The sequence below is a fragment of the Astatotilapia calliptera genome, chromosome 2 (genome assembly GCF_964374335.1).
Source record: "Astatotilapia calliptera chromosome 2, fAstCal68.1, whole genome shotgun sequence".
Taxonomy (NCBI): domain Eukaryota; kingdom Metazoa; phylum Chordata; class Actinopteri; order Cichliformes; family Cichlidae; genus Astatotilapia; species Astatotilapia calliptera.
The window spans coordinates 13,284,078-13,308,778 of record NC_137423.1 but is presented as its reverse complement, the minus strand read 5'-3'; the positions used below and the strand labels follow the sequence as shown (position 1 = coordinate 13,308,778).

The window sequence follows — 24,701 nt, the reverse complement described above, 5'->3', positions numbered from 1 at the left end:
TGATTTCAGTCATACTGAAGAGGGATGGATAGATGGTCTTATCAGATTGGCTGATTGGTATTTACTGCACTCAGCACGTCACACAATGCTCACAGCCTGGCAGTCAAAATGAATGTACACCGTAAAAATAATTACCACAAACATAAAGCAGATAAACTCTAAAGGCAAACAGATACAGGGCAAAATGATTTAGCGGACATGATAAAATATAGAAATGCCAAACAGAAAAACAATAAACCACTTTCATGTCCATGTGGGAAGCAACTTAATTTTTATATAGAAACTTGAACAATTTCTCTGTTAGATAAGATAAGATAAGATAAGATAAGATATAACTTTATTAATCCCTCGGGTGGGTTCCTCTGGGAAATTCGACTTCCAAAAAAAGCACAGCAACGACCAAAGTTACAGTTACAGAACTGTTATATATATACACACACACACACACACACACACACACACACACACACACACACACACACACACACACACACACACACACACACACACACACACATATATAAATACAGAGACAAATATAAATAAAATATACAAAGGGGATAAATAGAATAAATAGGAATAAAAAATAAAAATACAAGTGAATTGCACATTTCAAGTATTGAGTCTATTGCACTGTTGACTATTTACAAAAAGTATTGCACAAGGTATTGTACAGTGAGGTGCAGAGGCACTACAGCTTAGTTGTTCCCCCCTCTTTGTCCTCCTGTTTCCCCTCCCTCTCCCCTCCAGAGAGGAGTTAAACAGTCTGATGGCGTGTGGGACAAAGGAGTTTTTAAGTCTGTTAGTTCTTGTCTTGGGGAGAAGCAACCTGTCACTGAACAGACTCTTCTGGTTGTTTATGGCCGTGTGCAGAGGATGCCCAGCATTGTCCATAATGTCCATCAGTTTCTTTAATGTCCTTTTCTCTGCCACTGTCACCAGAGTGTCCAGCTTCATGCCGACCACAGAGCCAGCCCTCCTGATCAGTTTCTCCAGCTAAGGCTCCAGTTAAGGCTGCAGCTCAAAGAATACTAATATATCCTGTAACGTTACACATATCACTGCTTTTCATAGTGATATTTATATTAGAAATACTGAGTATAGACATGCATTGAATAATACTGTCAGACTTCAAGAAATAAGTTGCTGCATTTCTGAGAAAGTGAAAACAGTTTCTGTGAACCTGTAAATTTGTCTTTTATCTTTTAAAGAGCTACTGGCCTTTTCTGACGTTCCTCAAACGCCTCACTGTTATGTGTGTTTCAGTTTCATTGTGAGAATGACAGCCGAGCACACGATGTTCTCCGTGAGAAACCTCAATTTGAAGGTAATGGGTGCAGATTTGAATGCTTTGCTCGTTGACAACAGCAGTGGTTCGGTTACTTACACTAGTAACTTATGTTCAAGTTACTTATAATCAAATAACTTATGCTCAAGTAACGGAGTCAGAACTTCTGTTTATTCGACACATCAGCTACGGGCTGGAATTCGTCCAAAAATGACTTCACGTGTCCTCTCCCGATGGCTTTTTCTTTCATCAAAGAAATTTGTGTAGAATAATTGATGAGGACTTGGGAAAAGAGAACCGCTGTTAATAATACGATGACGTGTCTATCTGCCATGTTTAAACTTCCTGAAGAAGTTTAAACATGGCAAGAAGCTCGTCTTAGATTCTTCACCCATGCACGGCGGGCGGACTGACCCTCGAGTAACAGATCGAGGAAATAAGCTGAGGGCACCATCAGAAGCACGCATCAAAAACAGGCACACACTCAGCCTGTTTGTATCATTATTGGTCATGTTTACTTTCACTGTTTGACGTTTCCTGATGCTTTTGCTTGATGATGTTGTCGAGTATAGGCTATGGATTATAAGTATTGTAACGTTCACAAGAACCAGACGGTTGGATCTCAGTCTGTCCGTTTATTCGGCAACACAGGAAAACGGGCCGTTAACTCCGGGGAGAGTGCCCTCGTACAACACTTCACTTCAGCCCCGCAGTCACACAACAACAACAAGAACGCCCCTCCCCTCCCTGCACACATTAACTCCCTATTTCCTGCAGCACAACCAAACATTTATCTTAAAGAAATAACAACAGCGTGCAGAGATAACCAACATGTCACTGTAAAATAACATTTAACCATTGTTACAGTATGTTCGTACTTCTTTCTACTTCATTTCGGACATGATGTGTTTATTAATTTATTTAGAGCACATATGTATACGCAGCTATCGGTGTATATGTGTTTATTTTATATCTCCGTCCGGTTATCACCATCGTCATCATCACCATGAACTATATTCTTATGGACTCGCATTAAATGATCACGTCGTTTTGTGTGTCAGTGTCCCGCTCTGTGCTTTGTTGTAACCTTTGGCTGGTGTATAGTGAGTTTGTGAGAGTGACCGAGGCTTCAGCATGCTGTTAAACTCGGGTTTAAACTGCGCTTCAGAGGATGAAACTTTCTGTTGTTTGTACATTTTGCCCCCCCGCAGCAAGCATGGTTGAAATAGTGACTTTAGCTCTTTTAGCTCTGTGGTAAAAACTGGCATGGCAGAAAAAACTGTGCCATGGATAGACAGGTATTGTTTCCATGGAGATTAGTAGTCCAGTCATACTTTCCCTGACCAATAATAATAATATTAATAATAATAATAATAATGATAACAATCTGTTTCATTTAAATTTAACTGTAGTTACTGAATACTTTAAAACTGTACACTCAAAAAATTAAAAAGGTGGAGAAAATGTTAAGATAATTTTCATTTTCAATATCAAAATTCCAGTTACTAGTATTTTATGGCATCTTCATTAAACTGGGTTCACCTTCATCTGAACTGAACTGGTTTCAGCCGTGAGCTGTGTAACTGTGTTGTATTAACTAAAATAGATAAGATCCGATCAGGGAAATGCAGCGGGACTTTCTCCAGGCTGTAGTTTAAGGGACATTCATGTTGAAATGACCTGTGGTGTGATTTCTTGCAGACTGATTCTGATCCAGGGATGCTCCACCTTCCTGCATATTTTTTTTTTCATTAACCTTTTTGGGGATTTCACAGCAGTTAAGTTGGAGCCTGTAATTATTGTCTTGTCTTAGCAGAAATCATTAAAACAGCCATGCTGTCTAGCCCCATCACTTGCTTATAATGTGTTCAGGTGACAGTTACCTATGAATCCATTAAATTTCTGTCATCACCAACATTTCACACTGCTTCATCTTAATCCTCAGTCTTGTCTCAAAGCTTATATGAATATGATTCATTTCCAGTGTTATTGTAGTTGAACGTGTGATTGTTAGTCCTCCTGACACATCATGACAGTCGGGATGCCATTGCCTCACCTGCATATGTTTCCAAAGACCATCACTGATCCACCACCGAGGTGGTTGTGCTTGTTTGTACAGAGACATTCACACCTGAGGCCTGCGGCAGGTAATTTTGTAGTGCTGGCAGTGCTCCTTGCATAAAGGAGTAGATAAAGCTGATGGGTTAAGAACCTTCTACAGCTCTGCTATAGTAACTGCGCGTGTTCTGGAACACTGCACTGATAGCAACATTTATCCCCCGCAGTCCCACTACTGCACAAGTATTTCACAATTTTTTTCATGTATAAAGGGCAAATACAAGAGCAAATATTCAAAAGCCAAGTAGAGATATAATATTTACTAATAAGTGTTTCTGAGAAGCACAAGTCATTTCTCATTATAATATCTGATTCTTTGAACACAGCTCAGACAGTCTAACCTGTCAAACTGGTCACAGTGATGTAACGAAGGTGTGGAGAAACATGCAAGCATGTAGAGAGGAAGAAGTGTTGCTTCGCTTCATCCTATAAAGGTTTAACATACAGCGCAAGACAGCTGTTGTATACAGAAGTGCTCGGGACACCAGAGAGCTGCACACTGATAGATTTTGTGTCTGAAAGTCCAGTGAGTAGATCACTGATCGGTTGCAATGGTATTAGCCTACTGTTAAACATTAGCAGTTTGATTATGTTCTCAGGAAAACAACTGAGGGTGAATGTGTTATTGTTGCGGGTGTAACATAATATTTGAATCACTCAAGAAAGCGTTTAATAATAAAAGATCTGAATCACATTATCAGCTCCATTGACAGACGTTTCATTATGTTATGTAACAGATCTGTTCAAGACACATGAAGTTATTTGAGAGTTTATTTGAGTGAAAACTTTCACCTGCATGTTCTCAGTGCTGAGATCAATAAGCTGCTGCAGTGCTTGATAGCTTTAATCGAGTAAGAGGTATAATGTGACTCTCCCCCCAGCTTGATGTTTGTGTGAAGGTCTAGGCTTGGGTATGACTTGGATCTCTAACTATCCACGACCCTTCGATTGATTGATTGAATCTTTATTTTGAACATGTTGAAAAAGTAAAACAAAATAGAATTAAAAGAGACAAATGAACAAAGCAAAACAAAAGGAAAACGAGCAACCACAACTCCAAATAACGTTCATGTTCAAAAAGGAGCAGGAAGAAGCATAAGCTTATTTAATCCCACCCCTTTTCCACTATCTAGTATCAATAGACTACAGAAATACCTCCTTGCAAATACATTATATGTTATGTGTAATTTTTTTTTTATATATATATATATATACATATATGCTTCTATCTATCCATACATACTTATATACACATACGCACATATGCACATTTTCAATAACCCCATTAACACCTCAAGGATACACAACCTACAAATATATATATATATATATATATATATATATATATACCCATACCAACATACCCGTGCACCCGCACACACATGAAAATATTAGACAAGAACACCCTATCAAATCTCTACCTTTTCCCTGTACCCTGTAAAAACCATATCCTTAAACCACTTTTTAAACTGTGCCATGCTTGGACATTGCTTCATATCTTTACTTAGTCTGTTCCACAGCTTCACTCCACACACAGAGATGCAAAAACTTTTTAATGTTGTACGGATACGAGGATGTTTTAAATTTAATTCCCCCCTCAAATTGTATCCCCGTTCCCTTTTAGAAAACATTTTTAGAATATTGTCAGGAAGCAGGTTATTTATTGCTTTATATATAATTTGTGCAGTGAGAAAATGAACCAGATCTGTGAATTTTAGAATTTTTGATTTTAAGAATAGTGGATTTGTATGATCTCTGTAACCAGTTTTATGGATTATCCTTATGGCCCTTTTTTGTAATATAAAGATTGATGATAGCGAACATTTGTAAGTATTGCCCCAAACCTCTGCACAGTAGTGCAAATACAGTGCAGTCAGGGAACAATAGAGAATGTGGAGTGATTTGTGGTCCAGAATGTGTTTTACTTTACTCAAGATTGAGACACTTCTTGAAATTTTGTTATGTATATGATTTATATGAGACTTCCAGTTTAATTTATCATCTATAATCACACCAAGAAACTTATGTTCAAGTACTCTTTCAATTTCCACACCATCTAAATGAATCTGCACTTGTGCATTTCTAAGGGAATTCCCAAATAAGATAATTTTAGTTTTACTTCGATTTAGCGATAGTTTGTTCCTGTTAAACCATTTTTTAATTTTGCACATTTCTGAAGTAATTGTATCCAGCAGCTCCTTTAGATTCCCCCCAGAACAAAAAATATTTGTGTCATCTGCAAATAATACTAATTTTAATATATCAGATGCCTTACAAATATCATTTATATAAATAATAAATAATTTTGGACCCAGTACAGAGCCTTGTGGAACACCACAAGCAATGTCCAAGCATGATGAGGAATGGACACCCAGCTTCACAAATTGTTTCCTGTCACTTAAATAATTTTTCACCCATTGCAGTACAACCCCCCTGATCCCGTACCGTTCCAGTTTATTAATTAATATGTCATGATTGATAGTGTCGAATGCTTTCTTGAGATCCAGAAATACTCCAGCTGCATACTGTTTCTGATCTATAGCATTTGTAATCTCCTCAATTGATTCGATTAATGCCAGAGATGTTGATCTTTTTGATCTGAATCCATATTGACTGTCAGAGAGTAATTTATATTTATCTAAGAATTTGTCTAATCGTTTATTAAACAGGTTTTCTAGGATTTTGGAGAATTGAGGTAGTAAAGAAACAGGCCTGTAATTTGTGAAGTGGCGTCTATCCCCGGTTTTATACAGCGGCACAACTTTAGCTATTTTCATTTCGTTTGGCACTTTTCCCGTCTGAAATGATAAGTTGCAAATATATGTTAGAGGTCCTACAATTCCTTCAATGACCTTCTTGACGATTTTCATGTCAATATCATTACAATCAGTAGATGTTTTATATTTACACATACAGTGGGGCAAAAAAGTATTTAGTCAGCCACCGATTGTGCAAGTTCCCCCACCTAAAATGATGACAGAGGTCAGTAATTTGCACCAGAGGTACACTTCAACTGTGAGAGACAGAATGTGAAAAAAAAATCCATGAATTCACATGGTAGGATTTGTAAAGAATTTATTCGTAAATCAGGGTGGAAAATAAGTATTTGGTCAATAACAAAAATACAACTCAATACTTTGTAACATAACCTTTGTTGGCAATAACAGAGGTCAAACGTTTACTATAGGTCTTTACCAGGTTTGCACACACAGAAGCTGGTATTTTGGCCCATTCCTCCATGCAGATCTTCTCGAGAGCAGTGATGTTTTGGGGCTGTCGCCGAGCAACACGGACTTTCAACTCCCGCCACAGATTTTCTATGGGGTTGAGGTCTGGAGACTGGCTAGGCCACTCCAGGACTTTCAAATGCTTCTTACAGAGCCACTCCTTTGTTGCCCGGGCGGTGTGTTTTGGATCATTGTCATGTTGGAAGACCCAGCCTCGTTTCATCTTCAAAGTTCTCACTGATGGAAGGAGGTTTTGGCTCAAAATCTCACGATACATGGCCCCATTCATTCTGTCCTTAACACGGATCAGTCGTCCTGTCCCCTTGGCAGAAAAACAGCCCCATAGCATGATGTTTCCACCCCCTTGCTTCACAGTAGGTATGGTGTTCTTGGGATGCAACTCAGTATTCTTCTTCCTCCAAACACGGCGAGTTGAGTTTATACCAAAAAGTTCTACTTTGGTTTCATCTGACCACATGACATTCTCCCAATCCTCTGCTGTATCATCCATGTGCTCTCTGGCAAACTTCAGACGGGCCTGGACATGCACTGGCTTCAGCAGCGGAACACGTCTGGCACTGCGGGATTTGATTCCCTGCCGTTGTAGTTTGTTACTGATGGTGACCTTTGTTACTTTGGTCCCAGCTCTTTGCAGGTCAATCTCCCAGGTCCCCCCGTGTGGTTCTGGGATCTTTGCTCACCGTTCTCATGATCATTTTGACCCCACTGGATGAGATCTTGCGTGGAGCCCCAGATCGAGGGAGATTATCAGTGGTCTTGTATGTCTTCCATTTTCTGATGATTGCTCCCACAGTTGATTTTTTCACACCAAGCTGCTTGCCTATTGTAGATTCACTCTTCCCAGTCTGGTGCAGGTCTACAATACTTTTCCTGGTGTCCTTTGAAAGCTCTTTGGTCTTGGCCATGGCGGAGTTTGGAGTCTGACTGTTTGAGGCTGTGGACAGGTGTCTTTTAAACAGATGATGAGTTCAAACAGGTGCCATTCATACAGGTAACGAGTGGGGGACAGAAAAGCGTCTTACAGAAGACGTTACAGGTCTGTGAGAGCCAGAGATTTTCCTTGTTTGAGGTGACCAAATACTTATTTTCCACCCTGATTTACGAATAAATTCTTTACAAATCCTACCATGTGAATTCATGGATTTTTTTTTCACATTCTGTTTCTCACAGTTGAAGTGTACCTCTGGTGCAAATTACTGACCTCTGTCATCATTTTAAGTGGGGGAACTTGCACAATCGGTAGCTGACTAAATACTTTTTTGCCCCACTGTATGTACAATGTCAATTATTTCTTTTTCCTCCACTGATGTGAGGAACATTGAGTTAGGGTTCCTATCAATCAGGTTTTCACTACAGTCTACTGATGGACTCAGGAATTTGTTCTGCCAGTTTTGGTCCAATATTTACAAAATAATGATTAAAGCTGTTGACCTTATCAGCAGTGTTTTCCATAATATTGCCATTGTCGATAAAGTATTGAGGATAACTTTGTTGTCCAGAATTATTTTTAATGATACCGTTTAAAACATCCCATATTCCCTTCATATTATGTTTATTGTTGTTCAATATTTTACTATAATACTCCTTTCTACATACACGTATAATATTGGTCAACTTATTTTTGTATTTTTTATATTTATTTATATTTATTTATCTTCTCTGTATCAGAGCTCAGCACCTGATTATCATTCACAATCCCTGCTCTGTGTGTCCTTTGTATTGAAGCCTGAGCAGCAGCAGCAGCAGCAGCACATGCCACACTCTAATGGACCTGCTGGACCTGAAACTGGAAATAAACTAAATTCTGTGTCCATGAAAACTGACCAGCCAATGGAGTCTTATTTTAAAAAAATTGCTGATGGAAGGTAAATTTGGAGAGGAATTTTAGACACAATACTTTTTTTTATTTTAAAAAAATTAATATTTACAGAAAGTCATTTATTAACATTTATCATTGCTTTTTCATTTCAGGATTGATCACAGACTACAATCTTCTGGATCTTCACCCAGCTGTGTCTCCTTCAACAGCAACAAGTCAAAAAGCATGATTTATAAGTTTAAAAAGCAAGATCCTGATGAGCTGAAGTAAGCTGTCAGTAAAATGTCTCTGATGTGTCTTTGAATTGTTGTGTAATGGTTCTTACATCTGGTGACAGGGCAGGAGAGCTTTGCTAATGTACACAACTAACACACACATAGACACACACACACTGATATTAGGAATCCATATTTCCTGCTGTCAGAAAGCTTCAAGCACAGTGTACGTTTTAGTTAAAGATACAAACTTTTTTTAAATCTAATTTGTCTCTCATGAGCCTCCTTGATCTATACTTCTTCCCTCACAGTTTAAAACTCAAACTTTTTGGAGTCATAATGTCTCAGGGAGATGATGATATAAGGATATTGTCATAATCTTTCCACCAATTGAACTGGTTTGGTCATCATTTGCTATTTCTCCCTGCTTACAATACAAGGATAGACAAACTGTGTAGAACCAGGAGCAGTTATTGCACCCATAGAGGAGGATAACAAATTAACATGTGTTAAAATCATTAGGCATTTCTAGTGGTTCAAGGATTAGGTGGGACAGCATAATGTCAAGCTTGGCCCGGATTCATTGATTTGATGCTATGCAGATCTTTGCAGGTAGACATCTACATGTTGTAGGAGCAGCGTAAATTTAAAAAAAATATATATCAGTTGTAATGCTTGTCCTTTTGTTTCCCTGCTGCACAGAAAACATGATTAACTGTAGCAATTATGTTTTGTAGTGAAGTTCTTAAACAGTTCAGTGTGCTTCTTTGAAAGCTGCTATAGCACCTTGTTTTCACCCTGAAAGGGGCATGGACGTTCTGATTTTAGGGCGACTCTAATAAGTTATAGTGCTAATAAGTTATAGTGCTAAATAATGTTGGCAGGCACATCTTTGTAGAATCTGGACTCTATAGATGTGGGACCTGGAAAAGTAAACCCTTATCAGAACAAGGAAAAAGGTTTACTTTTTTTAAGCATTTATTCCTATTTATGCTATTTAATGAGAGATAATATAAGCTAATTATTTTATGGTTCATCCACAGGATTGAGGACTGGGAGAACTCAGAGGATCAAAGTCATCAGTATGACGTGGACTCCAAATTTATGGTTTGTCCATGTTAAAACTAATATTTTAAATATGGTCAGTTCACAGACATACCCATGCTATATTTTGCAAACCTGTGGTTTGCCAGTCTGGCCACCATAGATCTGATGTGTGGCTTCATTAGTCTAATTGTATTCTTCATTTACGTTCTATTACAGCAACTGGAGGACAATATTATCCCTTTTGGGAAAAATGAACTGAAAAACCTGCAGAAGAGTGTGAGTCCAGATAACTCAGAAGGCAATGAGTGTGAGGATGACAGATTTTTGGGGTGTGACGACAAACAGCAGAAAGACTCATTTCTAAGGAGCACGCTGCACTTCCTAAGAAAAATGAACCAGGGGAAGCTGGCTGACTGTCTACAGAGCAGTAAGACAATCTTCCAAAGATTTACCCCACTGAATGAAGACTAAATGGCTGATCGACTGATAGATTCAAATACTCATGCTTTAGGAGAATGCATAATTGGTGGTAGGTTTGATGTACCTTTGTACTTCTAAAAATCCTGCTTTGTGTGTGTTCTTTCAGAATGCCATGCTGCAGTTTGTCAGCATAAATTTAAATACAGTCTGAAGATGAAATTTCAGTGTGTGCTTGAGGGCATTGCTAAAGCAAGAAACCCTACCCATCTGAATCAGATCTACGCTGAACTCTACATTACAGATGGGGATACTACAGAGGTCAATAATGAACATGAAATCAGACAGCTTGAAACATCATCCAGGAAAGTAGACAGGCAAGAAACAACAATCAAACGAGAAGACATTTTTAAAGGTTTACCTGGAAAAAAGGAAGAGATCAGAACAGTGCTCACAAAGGGAGTGGCCGGCATTGGGAAAACAGTCTTAACTCAGAAGTTCACTCTGGACTGGACTGAAAACATAAGCAACCAGGACATCCAGTTCACATTTCCATTTACTTTCAGAGAGCTGAATGTACTGAAAGAGAAAAAGTTCAGCTTGGTGGAACTTGTTCATCACTTCTTTACTGACATAAAAAAAGCAGGAATCTGCAGCTTTGATGAGTTTCGGGTCATGTTCATCTTTGATGGTCTGGACGAGTGTCGATTTTCTCTGGACTTTCACAACACTGAGATCCTGACTGATGCTACACAATTTGCCTCAGTGGATGTGTTGCTAATAAACCTCATCAGGGGTAATCTGCTTCCCTATGCTCACCTCTGGATAACCACACGGCCTGCAGCAGCCAATCAGATTCCTCCTGAGTTTGTTGACATGGTGACAGAAGTCAGAGGGTTCACCGATGAACAAAAAGAGGAGTACTTCAGGAAGAGATTCAAAAATGAAGACCAGGCCACAAGCATTGTTTCCCACATCAAGTCATCACGGAGCCTCCACATCATGTGCCATATCCCAGTTTTCTGTTGGATCACTGCTACAGTTCTGGACGATGTACGGAAGACTAGAGAGGGAGCAGAGCTACCAAAGACTCTGACTGAGATGTACATCTATTTCCTGGTGGTTCAGTCTAAAGTAAGGAAGATCAAGTATCATGGTGATGCTGAAACAGATCCACACTGGAATTCAGAGAGCAAGAAGATGATTGAATCTCTGGGAAAACTGGCTTTTGACCAGTTACAAAAAGGAAACCTGATCTTTTATGAATCAGACCTGACGGAGTGTGGCATCGATATCAGAGCAGCCTCGGTGTACTCAGGAGTGTTCACACAGATCTTTAAAGAGGAGAGCGGACTGTACCAGGACAAGGTGTTTTGCTTCGTCCATCTGAGTGTTCAGGAGTTTCTGGCTGCTCTTCATGTCCATCTGACCTTCATCAACTCTGGTATTAATGTGCTGGAAGATCAGCTAAAAATGCCTTTATGGTCTAAACTGTTTAAAGAAAGAAATTATTTAAAATATCTCCACCAGAGTGCTATTGACAAGGCCTTGGAAAGTCCGAATGGACACCTGGACTTGTTTCTCCGATTCCTCCTGGGTCTTTCAACTCAGACCAATCAGGGTCTCCTTCAAGGCTTACTGACAGACACAAAAAGACATTTTGAGAGCAATCAGGAAACAATCCAGCACATTAAGAAGAAAATTGGTGAGAATCTGTCTGCTGAGAAAAGCATCAATCTCTTCCACTGTCTCAATGAACTGAACAATCGTTCTCTTGTGGAGGAGATCCAACAGTCTCTGAGATCAGGAAGTCTCTCTATAGATAAACTGTCTCCAGCTCAGTGGTCAGCTCTGGTCTTCATCTTACTGTCATCAGAAAATGATCTGGATGTGTTTAACCTGAAGAAATACTCTGCTTCAGAGGAGGCTCTTCTAAGGCTGTTGCCTGTGGTCAAAGCCTCAAGAAAAGCCGTGTAAGTACACAGGTACACATGTATTGAAAACAAAGTGTATAGATATTTGAAATTAGTGAATAGTCTTCTCTGTGAAACAGAAAATAAGGCTAAATAAATGTCTTTCCTATGTTGTTTTACCTAGATTGACTTTCTGCACCCTTGCAAAGAGAAGTTTTGAGGCCTTGTCTTCAGTTTTTACTTCTGAGTCTTCTAGACTGAGAGAACTGGACCTGAGTAACAACAACCCCCAGGATTCAGGATTGAAGATATTATCTGCTGGACTTGGGAGTCCACAGTGTATGCTAGACAATCTCAGGTCAGATGGATATAGTTCTGCCTTACCTAAAAGAAAGAAAATCCCATTTTGCAGTTGATTGTGGAATTTTTAGTAGTGAGGAAATTTTGCATCTGGATTGGACAAATGTTTGTCGTACCAGTCTACATGCTTAGATGCTTAATTTTATACACCTGTGGCTATGGAAATGATTGAAACACTTGAATTGAATGATTTAGATGTTTGACTGAAAAGTTCTACCGCCCAACACCCATTTCACCTGACCTCTTTGGCACTTCCTGTGGGTGGTGGGCTTACAGGACAGGAAGCCCATATTGCTTTTTTGGGCTGCACCCGGCCAGGCCCCATGGGCTAAGGCCCGACCACCAAACACTCTCCCTCCAGCTCCTTCTTTTTTAGTCTGTGGGACTTTGGAGGCTGCTGATAGGTACTGGTAGTCCAAGCAGAATGTGGAATAGGCGGTAGCTGAAGCAAAAACTTGGAGCTTGGTCTGATCTTTTGGCAGTAAGTCGAACTTATTCTCAGTGGGTGTCTGACTCAGCCCTTTGTCACTGAATACATTCATAATTTTTATGGACAGAATTTCTAGTTGTAGCCAAGTGACAGAAGGCTTCCACTTTGGTGGCCTCAGAATCTCATCTCTGCTTTTAGAAGAGGATGTTGCCTTGTTGTTGTTGGCCTCAGGTGGTGGTCTCGAGCTCTCACTGGTGTGATTTGCAGCAGAGTGTGATTTGCAATCCGGTCCTCAGCCAAAAAAGGGTGGAGTGCTCACTCCAGGTCAGAGATGAGTTTCTGCCCCAAAGCAGAGGAGTTTAAGTATTTCAGGGTCTTAAACTCCTCTGCTTGCGATCCTTGAGGAGAGAGGGGACTGAAGGGAGAGGGGAGTGAGAGATTGACCGAGGTATCAAGCAGTCAGAGAGTGATGGGGATGCTGTACCAGTTTGTCATGTAAAGAGAGAGCTGATCACAACAGCAGAGCTGTCAATTTAACGGTTTATCCCTATACTCACCTTTCACCACAAGCTCTGTTTATTGACAGAAAGAATGATATCACAGATACAAGCAGCAGAAATTAGCTTCATGTAAAGGTGGCTGGCGTCTTCCTTAGTGATAGGGTGAGGAGTTCAGTCAAGAGGGTTTCAGAGTAGAGCCACTACTCCTCCACGTTGAAAAGAGACAGTTGCGGTGCTTTGGCCATCTAATTAAGATTCTCCTGGGCACCTTCTGCATGAGGTGTTCCAGGCATGTCACACGAGAAGGAGGCCCCTGGGGAGACCAAGGACACGCTGGGGGAATACCTACCTTTTTTTTCATATATTATCTCACACGCAGTTATGGTCTCTCATTGATAATTTTATGCTTTCATGATTTTCGTGTTTTCTGTTCTTCAAACAATAGTAATGTGGAATATGTAAGAGTTAGTGCCACTTTTAGATAGATTAGACGGGTAGATAGGATTACATCTTATTCAAAAACGACTGACATGTCACTTTAACACAAATATTACTATTCATCATTTTCTTCAGGCTGAATGGCTGTTTCATAACAGAACGAAATGTTGGTTCCCTGGCCTCAGTTCTCAGCTCCCAAACTTGCAGCCTGAGAGTGCTGGACCTGAGTAACAACGACCTGCAGGATTCAGGAGTGGAACTACTGTCTTGTGGCTTGCAGGGTCCTTCCTGCACGCTAGAAACTCTCAGGTCAGATTGCAGTACAGTGCTGCTCTAGGGAAAACAGTTAGGGGAAAAGAAGTTGTTTCAATACTATCTCCAGTATCACCAATAAAGTCAATTTAGTTAACCGTTTGGAGCCGGTCGGAGCGGGCACGCTCTGTTTTGCGTAACTATTTTTAAATCCCGGTAGCTCTGCAACCACGTAAGCTAGCGCAATAATTTTTTTTGCATATGAAACCGGAGGAGTTGTACTTACATCTTATGCCATCAACTTGTCCTAGGTCACAGTTTCCTTCCACATACAGCTTTGCAAAAACTGCATAAAAAGCACTTGCAGCAACAAAAACATAATATTCCAGAAACACGCTTTGCCGATCCGATCAGCTGTTCATAACACTTCCTACGTTGGAATAGACGTCAGCGCGAACTTTTGCATGTCCGCCATTACCTGCCCAAAATCGGAAGTGACGTCATTTTCATTTTCTTTGACTTTATGACTTTCTGTGTCTTTTCTGGGATGCTTAGGACTCAAATTGCACTGCTGGAAATAGCTTATTTTGATGCATATGCTGCTTTTTTGCAAATTTGCAGTATAATATTTATTTTCGTTTTTCCTGCAGTATATAAAAATTGGTGTATTTCAAAAATAAAACTATGAAGACACTCAAAATAAATTTCCTGTGGTAGGAAACTATTTTGTGCAACTTTTTTGTATTTACAGTTTTGAGGGATAAGCCTCTTAAATTTCTCTAACTAGAAATATATGTTAAAAAAGCAAAAACGAATTTCAATTTTTTTGTAGTTTATTGCACTTTTTTGCAATTTATGTAATTACTATGCACCTAATGCAGACATATTATTAAAGTTTGGGCTATAATGGTTGTATTGATGTATAGCAACTTGAAATGCTCCCAAAAATGGGGCATGGGGCAATCCGCCCTAACTCGCTAACTGAGATTTGCCGCGTTAATGCGGTTATGGCGTTAAGTTCATTTTAATGAGATTAACGCTGACAGCACTAATATAGACAGTACAGTCTGACATTATACAGTCATCTGGTGTTTAGCATGACTGTGATAAAATAGTTCTATTAACCCTTTAAGACCTACCATGGAACCAAGTCCGCCAGAGCTTATATTATATTTTTACATAGTGTGGTGCCATTTTCAGCAATTATACAGCAATTATACAATTATACAGTTATACAACAATTATAGCCCAGATTTTAATAATATTTATTAAAATCTGGGCTATAATTGTTGTATTGATTGTATAGCAACTTGAAATGCTCCCAAAAATGGCACCACACTATGTAAAAATATAATATAAGCTCTGTGCAGCCCCATTAACAGGACAATGCGTGCTAACTCGCTAACGAAGATTTGCCGTGTTTTGCGGTTATGGCATTATGGCACTAGTCTATATATTTCTTTACTGTCTAGTATTGACTATACCGAAGGTATTTAATTGGGCTATTTATTTTTACAAGTAAACACCCCAAAAATGTGATAAGATCTTGATAACTTGTTTCACTTAAAATGTTATTTCTCTTATTGTCTCTTTAGACTGAGTGTCTGTAACCTCTCTGAAGCAAGCTGTGCAGCCCTGTCCTCAGTTCTTAGCTTGCAATCCTCTAGTCTCAGAGAGCTGGATCTGAATAATAACAACCTGCAAGATTCAGGAGTAAAATTGCTGTTGATAGGACTGAAGAATCCACACTGTAGACTGGAAACTCTCAGGTCAGGTTTCTCTAACCTAATCAAATGGTCATCTTTAAATTTAGTATAATCTTTTTGTGTGTCATACCAGTTGCACATCTATTCTGTTTCTTCCTATGGTACCATTTTTCAGGTACCTTTGTTGATTTCAACATCTCAACAGTCTAGTCCAGTCTAAAACACACCTTGGCACATTTCTATACAGTGGCTTTTATTATTGTTTAGATATGAATCTATTTCTCTGAGAGCAACAGCTCTTTATCATTAAAATAAATTAAAATATTGTATTTATGTCAAAACGGAAAATTTATAGTGTTGGTCAGCTTGTTTTAATACTAGCCCAAAACTCATTTATGACATATAATATAGGCAGCTTTAACCTTCCCGCAGTTGCTGCACTCTTCATGCCACTTGGCAGAACAGATCCATACTGCCAAATATGAATACTTGCAGATGAAAATAGCAATGGTAATTTAACAGTAATGATCACTGCATTACAGAAAAAAAGGGATAAAATATTTAATTTCTTTGTGTGTTCTCAGGATATCAGGCTGTTTGATTACAGAGGAAGGCTGTGCTTCTCTAGCCTCAGCCCTGACTTCTAACCCCTCTCATCTGAGGGAGCTGGACCTGAGCTACAATCACCCAGGAGACTCAGGAAAAAGGCTGCTATCTTCTGGACTTGAAGATCCCTGTTGGAGACTACAGAGTCTCAAGTATGGAAAATGTATTGCACTCAAAGATAATGACAAAGAGGAGAAAAAAGCTAAATAGGTATAGCCATAAGTAGATTAACTGGATAGTTACTGTATGAATGCTTCATTACTTTATTAGAAGAAACAAGGCAACAGATTTAGTGTGTACAAATTGTGGATCTGACCTTTATTTGTAGAGCGACATTTCATGTACTTCATGAAATAGTAAAGTGATGATAACAGTAAAAATAAATGAATGGTAACTCAAAGAAGAACAGATCAAATAGACTTTAATCCTGTGTATTCAGCTTGTTTACAAGTGTTCCATACTGATGTAAAATGCATTTGTGAAGAACACAGTTATTACTCCAACACTGGCAGTAAATAAGTGAAGTGTGTGGATGAAAGTGCATTGTGAAAAGACTGTGTTGGTCCTGACAGTCCTCCTCCTTTCAGGTTGGAGCCTGCTGGTGTCCAGTGGCTCAGACAAGGTCTGAGGAAGTGTAAGTATGTTTTAAAATGAGTCAAAATTAAAATGACCAAAACTTACTGTGGATGAAGATGATCTCCAACGTTAGTTTTCATGAAAAGGTAATAATGAGCAGATTATGTCCTTTTGTCTTCATTAGATTTCTGTGAGCTCACAGTCAACACAGATACAGTAAACAGAAACCTTAAACTGTCTGACAACAACAGGAATGTGACATATGTGAAAGAAAATCAGTCATATCCTGATCATCCAGACCGATTTGACCAGAATCATCAGCTGCTGTGCAGAGATGGTCTGACTGGCCGCTGTTACTGGGAGGTTGAGTGGAGTGGAGGTGTGCATATATCAGTGAGTTACAAGAGAATCAGCAGGAGAGGAGAAAGAAATGACAGTTGGTTTGGAGGGAATCCTCAGTCCTGGAGTCTGTTCACCGATGGTGGTTACTCTATCTGGCATGATACAAAAGGAACATCCATCTCTTCCTGTTCCTCTTCTTCCTCTGTCTCTGGCAGAGTAGCAGTGTATGTGGACTGTCCTGCTGGCATTCTGTCTTTTTACAGAGTCTCCTCTGACAAGCTGATCCACCTCCACACCTTCAACACCACGTTTGATGAACCTCTGTATCCTGGGTTTGGACTCTGGTCTTGGTCTTACTTATCACTGGCTTCCTCGGTACGTTTGTGTTCTTTGCAGAAATAATTCACTTTTGTTAAATAAACTCAGACTGTTGACTGTGTCACACTGGTCAGGATCACACACAGCTACAGACCCAGTACTACAGAGCAAATCCAGATGTACATCAAGTATATCTTTTCATTACACAGATTCACGTTTGAGCTGTCTTTCAACTCACATGTGACTGAATGTTGTTCTTGTGTCCTTAAAAGCAAAGGATAAAGACAGTAAGAGTTATAACTGCTGCCACCTGGTGATTAGTCACTCAACAACAAAATGCATTTGTTTATTGTTTTCCATTTTGACGAGACAGATAGGCTTACTGAGTTTGGTTGTGAGCGTGTCCTGGAAAGAAACAGATTCCTGCTAATTATTACTTAGTAATATCAGAGTCTAAAGATTTCTTGTGTAACACTTTTAATGAACGCACTGGTACTTGTAGTATTTTTCTACACTAACTGAGCATTCAAAGTGAGTTTCACTATTAGCCACATTCACTCACAAATATTCATGCAGCGCTTTAATCTATGTTTATAAGCACTTTTTATCTGTCATGCACAAACTGACTGCTGGCTGCACTGGATACCCCCTTATACATTTATTAAAGGAGGGAATTAGCAAAACAGTTGTTGTAACCAGGCTGTAAACGTGTTTGTTATGTTGTTACCATGTTGTAAAAATGTTAATATTTTCATATTTTTTTAACAGTATACTTGTAGAGGTGTTTTCAAAAAGTACTTGTATAAAATGTAAATGAACATAGAAAGCAATCCGCAAACTATTTAAACATAATATTTATTAAAGATAAGATGAAAACACATAAAATTCTGAGGAAGTGTAACTTTTTTTTTATTGTGTGGAAGCATCCACACTATTGAGTTCCTTCTTGATGTTTCCGTACACTTTTCGCCGTGGATCTACTTCCACAATTTTTGTGCTATTTTCACCGTTCAAATTTTAAACTATTCTGCTATTTCTGCTAATGACGGCTATGTCTTTTGGTATTTTTCACTATTATACTTTTTAAAATATTAAGCTTTTTTTCCTTTAATTTGAAATGAATGGGAAACTTCTGCAATTCTGCTAAAATTTGCTTGTTTTTGAAACTTAACTACTTCCTCATATTTTCACATAGAGCAACCATTCAAACTTTAAAATGTTCTCAAATTATTGGGCTATTCAGGTATAAATCAGCTTTTTCAAATCTTTTACCGTTTTACTTTTATGCCTCTTAAAGTTTTCAGTTGCAAAATTGTGATTTTTCACAAAATACATGCGTCGTTGTGGTTGCTATGCTCTTGGCTTCCAGTGTGCCACTGAAGGTTTTGCAGTCTTCTCTTCATGTCCGAACAACTTCTTGCTACTTGCTCAATTTTCACTCAACTTCCACAAATTATACATCAAAACGTAGGTATTTTTGCTGGCTTTCAGGAAATGTCCCCATCATTGTTGTGGGACTTATAGAATTTTTGCAAATCTCCTCAGACCAACACAAAGTCGGAAAACTCTCCATAGAAAGTCAATGGAGAGTTTGTTCAAAATCACCGCTTGATTTCTGTAATGAGAGGCATATTCGAATCGTCATATCTCCTTAACGAAACAAAGTTAAGACATGAAGCTTGTCCCAGTATATCTTCAGACACTCCTGACGCTCACAATTCAAGAATTTCTTTCTCACCTATTACCGTTCTGAAATGAGTTAGACTTGTTTGAGGGTAGGAAATTCGTCCTTCGCTCAGATTTCTTCAGATTTCAAACTCTGGAAATGAACCACTTTTTTCTCTCGTCATAACTTTTTGTTGGATTTCCACAGAGACCTGAAAATTTCCATGACTGTTCACCAAATCCTGCTTTCTCTTACGGTGAAAGAATGATATCGATGCTCCAAATAGATTTAGAGTTACAAAGCGTTGTTTGAGGGCAGGTCAAGGCAATTTTTGCTTCGCTCTACTCAGTTATGGTGCATTACAAGTCAAATATCTTTAATAATTCATATTTTAATGATAAATTGTTAACACTTTAAGATTCCCCCCTCTCTTCTGAACAAAACGGTGTAAGAATGACCGCTCTATCCCCTACGGTTAGGAAATTATGGTCATTTGTTTGAGGGGAGTCGTCACTATGAGAAATAGACTGCAAAAATCCTGTGTCTCTCTGTGCTGCGTGCACCTGTTTTGGTGGGAAAAAGTACACAGCCTCTCTGATTGGTGGATTCAAATTCAGCAGCTCCCAGCCTGCTTGACTGAGCTAGAAACTTGCTTCTCTCTCCGTGTGTGTGTGTGTGTGTGTGTGTGTGTCAGAGAGAGAGAGAGAGAGAGCCTTTTTATGGGATGATCTCATTGTAAGATTTAAATTCAATATATTTAGACTGGTTGACTGAATTGGATCTTGTGTGTGTGTCTCTCTGTGCATGTGTGTTTCCTTATGTGTACATATTTGTGATTGTGTGGCTGTTATATATTTTTTTGCTGATTTTTTTCATTTAACAAGTATATTTGAGGGACCCTCAACATGTTCAGCATTTTTTCAGCTGTCCATTTTGCTTTTCCAATTTTTCTGTTTAAGTTATTACTATTGCGCTAAATCATACTATTTCTGCTATTTTATAAGATTTGTGCTAAATATAGTATTTCTGATTAATTATAGTTTTTCTACCAAATCATAGTACAGTATTTCTGCTTTTTATAGGATTTGTGCTTAATATAGTATTTCTGCTAAATGTAGTATTTATGCCTAATCATAGTATTTCTATATATTTCTGCCAGGTCCCCAGGCAGCCAATCCTCTGTGAGGACTAAGGCATTCAAATTTACATATCAGGGCCTGCGCGGCTTCCCAGCCAGCCAATCATATCTTAGGGATGAGATGAGACATTCAAATTTACAAATCAGGGCCTGGACGGCTTCCCAGCCAGCCAATCATATATGTGGGCTGAGGCATTCAAATTTGCATATTGGGGCCTTCGTGGCTTCTAAGCCAACAAGTCATCGATGTCATATATCTCTAAAAATTCATATTTTAATGATAAATTTTCAACACTTGACGATTCCCCCATCTCTTCTAAACAAAACGTTGTAAGAATGACCGTTCTGGCCAATACAGTTAGGAAATTATGGTCATCTGTTTGAGGGGAATCCTCACTATGAGAAATAGACTACAAAAATCCTGTCTCTGTGCTGCGTGTGTGCACCTGTTTTGGCGGGAAAAAGTACACAGCCTCTGTGGATTCAAATTTAGCAGCTCCCAGGCTGCTTGACTGAAACCTGCTTCTCTCTCCCTGTGTGTGTGTGTGTGTGTGTGTGTGTGTGTGTGTGTGTGTGTGTGTGTGTGTGTGTGTGTGTGTGTGTGTGTGTGTGTGTGTGCATGAGAGAGAGAGAGAGACCCTCTTTAGGGCAGCATCTCATTGTTGGAAAAAAATATAATATATTCAGACGCGTTGACTGGCATAGACCCTGTGTGTGTCTCTCTCTCTGTGCATTTGTGTATACATATTTGATTTTGTGTGTATCTGTTAGCTGTTCCTTCTTGTTTTTTAAATTTATTTTTATTTCTTTATTTTTTTTTCCACAGGTGAACAACAATTAGTTTTGTGGGAACTTAACCATTTTCCGTTTTTTTTTCAGCTTGTCATCTTACTTTTCCAGTATTTTCACTTAAGTTATTACTATTCTGCTCAATCATAGTATGTGTTCTAAATCATTGTTATTATGCTATATTGTAATATTTCTGCTAAATCATACTATTTCTACTATATTATATTTTTCTTTCTAAAAATAGCATTTCTGCTATATAATTGTATTTCTGCTATCTTATAATATTTGTGCTAAACCAGAGTATTTGTGCTGAAACATAGTATTTCTGTCAAATTATAGTATTTGTGCTAAAACATAGTATTGATTTAAAATTACAATATTCATAGTTCATCACAGTGTCTCTGGTAAATATATTTCTGCTCTGTTGTACTATTTTTCTAAATCATAGTGTTTCTGTAATGTTTAAGTATTTTTGGCTAAATATATTCTTTCTGTTATCTTATACTATTTCTCCTAAATTCTTGTATTTTTGAGAAGTTATCATGTTTCTGGTAAAATACAATATTTCTGCTAAGTTCTGCTATGCTATTGTATTTCTGCCAAGTATTTTGTTTCCTCTAAGATATTGCAGTTCTGCTAAGTTATTCCATTTGCTTCTGCAAAGTTTTTACAATTTCTGCAACTTTTCAGCTTTTTCAGCTAGTTTCTGCATACAGCTTCAGCTTTAAAGCATCCACACTGCATTTTCGCAGGAAATGCAAATTTTTCTAGTTCCAGTTTGAATGGGGTGAATGTTGGCCTCTTTTGAAAGGACTCGTCACACAATTTTTCCAATTTTCTGCTGTTCATTTCTAATGAGTTCATAGCGTGAGTTGGCATGAATTGCACCATCGGTTGGTTTCCTGTTCTTAGCTAACAGGAATGGCACCCAGTGTGATCTAATGCTGCTGTAGCCCATCTGCTTCCAGGTTTGATGTGCTATTTGTTTAAAGATACTCTTCTGCATACCTTGTGTTATGATATCATGTGGTTTTATTTTGAATATGTTAAAATAATACAATAACAAAAAAGGAAAATGACAAGTTCATCATATATTATTGAGATTTCTACATCACACAGAGGATAAATACTGGGTGAGAACACCCAGTCAAAGCCATATTTGTTCCCTGTATATTGCAAAACTAGAGTCATTGCTCTAGTTTCTCACCAAGTTTGTTCCATAGCTTCACTCCCAATCCAGTATCATGGCAAAGCGTATAATAGACACGCTGGTCCACAGTGTCCATTTCCCAATGAGGCTAAGCGTGAGCTGCAAAAGTTGCAGTAAGCTGCAGTACCAGCAGAGGGAGATATTTTATTTCAATCCAACATGAAAATAATCACGGTTACACATTTAAAGAGACAACACATTTACATGTATATACACATTAGCCACATCTACAGTTTCATGCCATGATACTGGGATTTTACTGTTGTATGGACACAGATGTTTTAAACTGAACTCCCCTCAAATCAACAGTTTTAGAATATTGTCAGTGAGCACGTTGTTTTTGGCTTTAAACATAATTTGTGTGGTTTGAAAATGAGCCAGATCAGTAAATTTCAGTATGTTTGATTTCAAGAACAGGCTTTTGTGTGATCTCTGTGACCAGTATTTAGAATTATCCTCATGGCCCTTTCTTGCAAAATGGTAAATGATGACAGTGAACCATTCATCATTTGAAACCTCTGAACAGTAATTCAAATTTGGTGAAATTAGTGGTCAGTAGAGAATGTGGAGTAATATGAGGTCCCAAATGTAAATTGCTTGAAATAATGAAATGCTTTTTGAAACTTTGTTATACATGTCATGATCCTGGGTCATGTTGACCCAGCATTCTTAGTTTTCGTGTGTTTTGTATTTTGTTCTTTATTTTTGCCTTGGTTCCTAGGTTGTTCTGTTAAGATGTTCCTTATTGGATTTCCCCTTGTGACTTTAACCCCTGTGTGCCCCTCTGTGTATCTGTGAGCCCTTGTCTACACTCCTTGTGTTTTATTCCATGTTTTCCCCAGCCCGTTATGTCTGTGCTCTCTCTCTCTCCTCCTGTCTGCACCTCTGTGTACTTCCTGTTTTACTTTGACAGTCTCCCATCAGTGTTTTACTCATGCCGTGTCTCGTTATGATTATCAGTGTCACCTGTGTTCCCCGTGTGCTCCTACTTCCCTCGTTAACCCTCTGTGTATTTATGTCCATGTCTCCCTCAGTTCAGTGTCGCGTTCTCCTTCATTCATGGCCGTGTGTTTCTCTGTGTACCAGTGTGTAGTTTTGCTCTCTAACAATAAAGCTGTGAATTTTGAGTTCCATCCTGCCTCTGTGAGTTTGCGATTGGGTCCTCATCTTACCTGCACACAGCCGCATTATGACAATGCATGTATTTTATATGAGATTTCTAGCTTATACCATCAATCATCACACCAAGAAGGTTTTTTTCATGGAATCTTTCAGGGTCCACACCATCTACAGTATCTGTACATTTCCAGTCTTGTGAGTTTCTTTTACAATTCCAAAAGAATTAAGATAATTGTAGTTTTACTGATACCGATTATCTGTCATTATCATTAACTGTTTATGTATTTCATAACGAAAAACCTAGTGGTGTGCTGTTTATGCAATCCCATGTGTTCTCCTGGCAGCCAAATACATTCATTATTGAGAATTAAAAAAACAGAAATCTCTTGGTAAAGTAGCTAGTTTAGTAAATTTCAGCTTCAGCCTGACTCGTGTAGTTGCTGGACTTTGCCTTTGTTGGGCAGTTTAGCTTCATATTTGTCTATGAACTCACACACCGTAACTGTGCTTGCAGACTCTGGCTCCATTGTAACATCTAATTTAATGAAAGCTTGAAAATAATATTCATGCTCATGGTGAATGTGGAAGAACCGGCATCTGCATGATGCTTTTATCTTAAATCTGGTTAATATACCATATTTTTAAAAATGAACACATACGTGTATCTGGAAAATATATGCTTTATAGATATCTAAATTATAGACGTCTATATAGCGACTAGCAAAAAGAGTAGAATACCCACACTACGATACAAAGCATGTGCTCCTAGCTCAGAATAAATAGCCTGAAGGATCCTCACAAAGGCACATTTCAAACAAGTAGATGTGATTATGCAACCTCTGTTTTTGCCGTTTAGAGTGTCCCCATTAAATATGAACATTAGCTAAAATAAACAGATAATCTCCCACTCTCTTTCTGCATCTGTGCATGCCTTGAGTTGAGTTTTTCTTAGAAGGCAGAAAAACACTAAACCTCTTCTCTGCTGTCTGTAATTTCCAGAGACCGAAAGACTTTTCTCGTTAAAGGGCTTTGAATGACAAACAGCCCACACGCACTAATCTGTCAGGGAGTCTTTTATTCAGGATTAACAAAACTGTAAAAGAGCAAATCACTGCTGGTAATTCACCCATTACAAAACACTGTGGAAGCAGCAACAGCAATGCGGAGAAGCAGGGTGGAATTACTG

At 38.6% G+C, this 24,701-nt stretch overlaps 1 protein-coding gene across 2 annotated transcripts; it reads left to right on the top strand.

The window, feature by feature from the left end:
* The first annotated feature begins 1,256 nt into the window (after positions 1–1,256).
* LOC113032224 (NACHT, LRR and PYD domains-containing protein 3-like) lies at positions 1,257–23,529 on the top strand. 2 transcript variants are annotated; one of them, XM_080305623.1, is made up of 12 exons: positions 1,257–1,327; positions 8,380–8,519; positions 8,626–8,739; positions 9,732–9,795; positions 9,952–10,162; positions 10,322–12,125; positions 12,250–12,423; positions 13,929–14,102; positions 15,641–15,814; positions 16,336–16,509; positions 16,945–16,991; positions 17,118–23,529. In XM_080305623.1, the coding sequence occupies exons 1-12, from the start codon at positions 1,280–1,282 to the stop codon at positions 17,675–17,677; spliced, it is 3,684 nt and encodes a 1,227-aa protein (XP_080161749.1). In that variant the 5' UTR covers positions 1,257–1,279; the 3' UTR covers positions 17,678–23,529. The 2 variants fall into 2 exon arrangements, with proteins under 2 accessions (XP_080161749.1, XP_080161746.1); XM_080305620.1 differs by lacking the exon at positions 1,257–1,327 and having other exon boundaries at positions 7,828–8,519.
* The last annotated feature ends 1,172 nt before the right edge of the window (positions 23,530–24,701 follow it).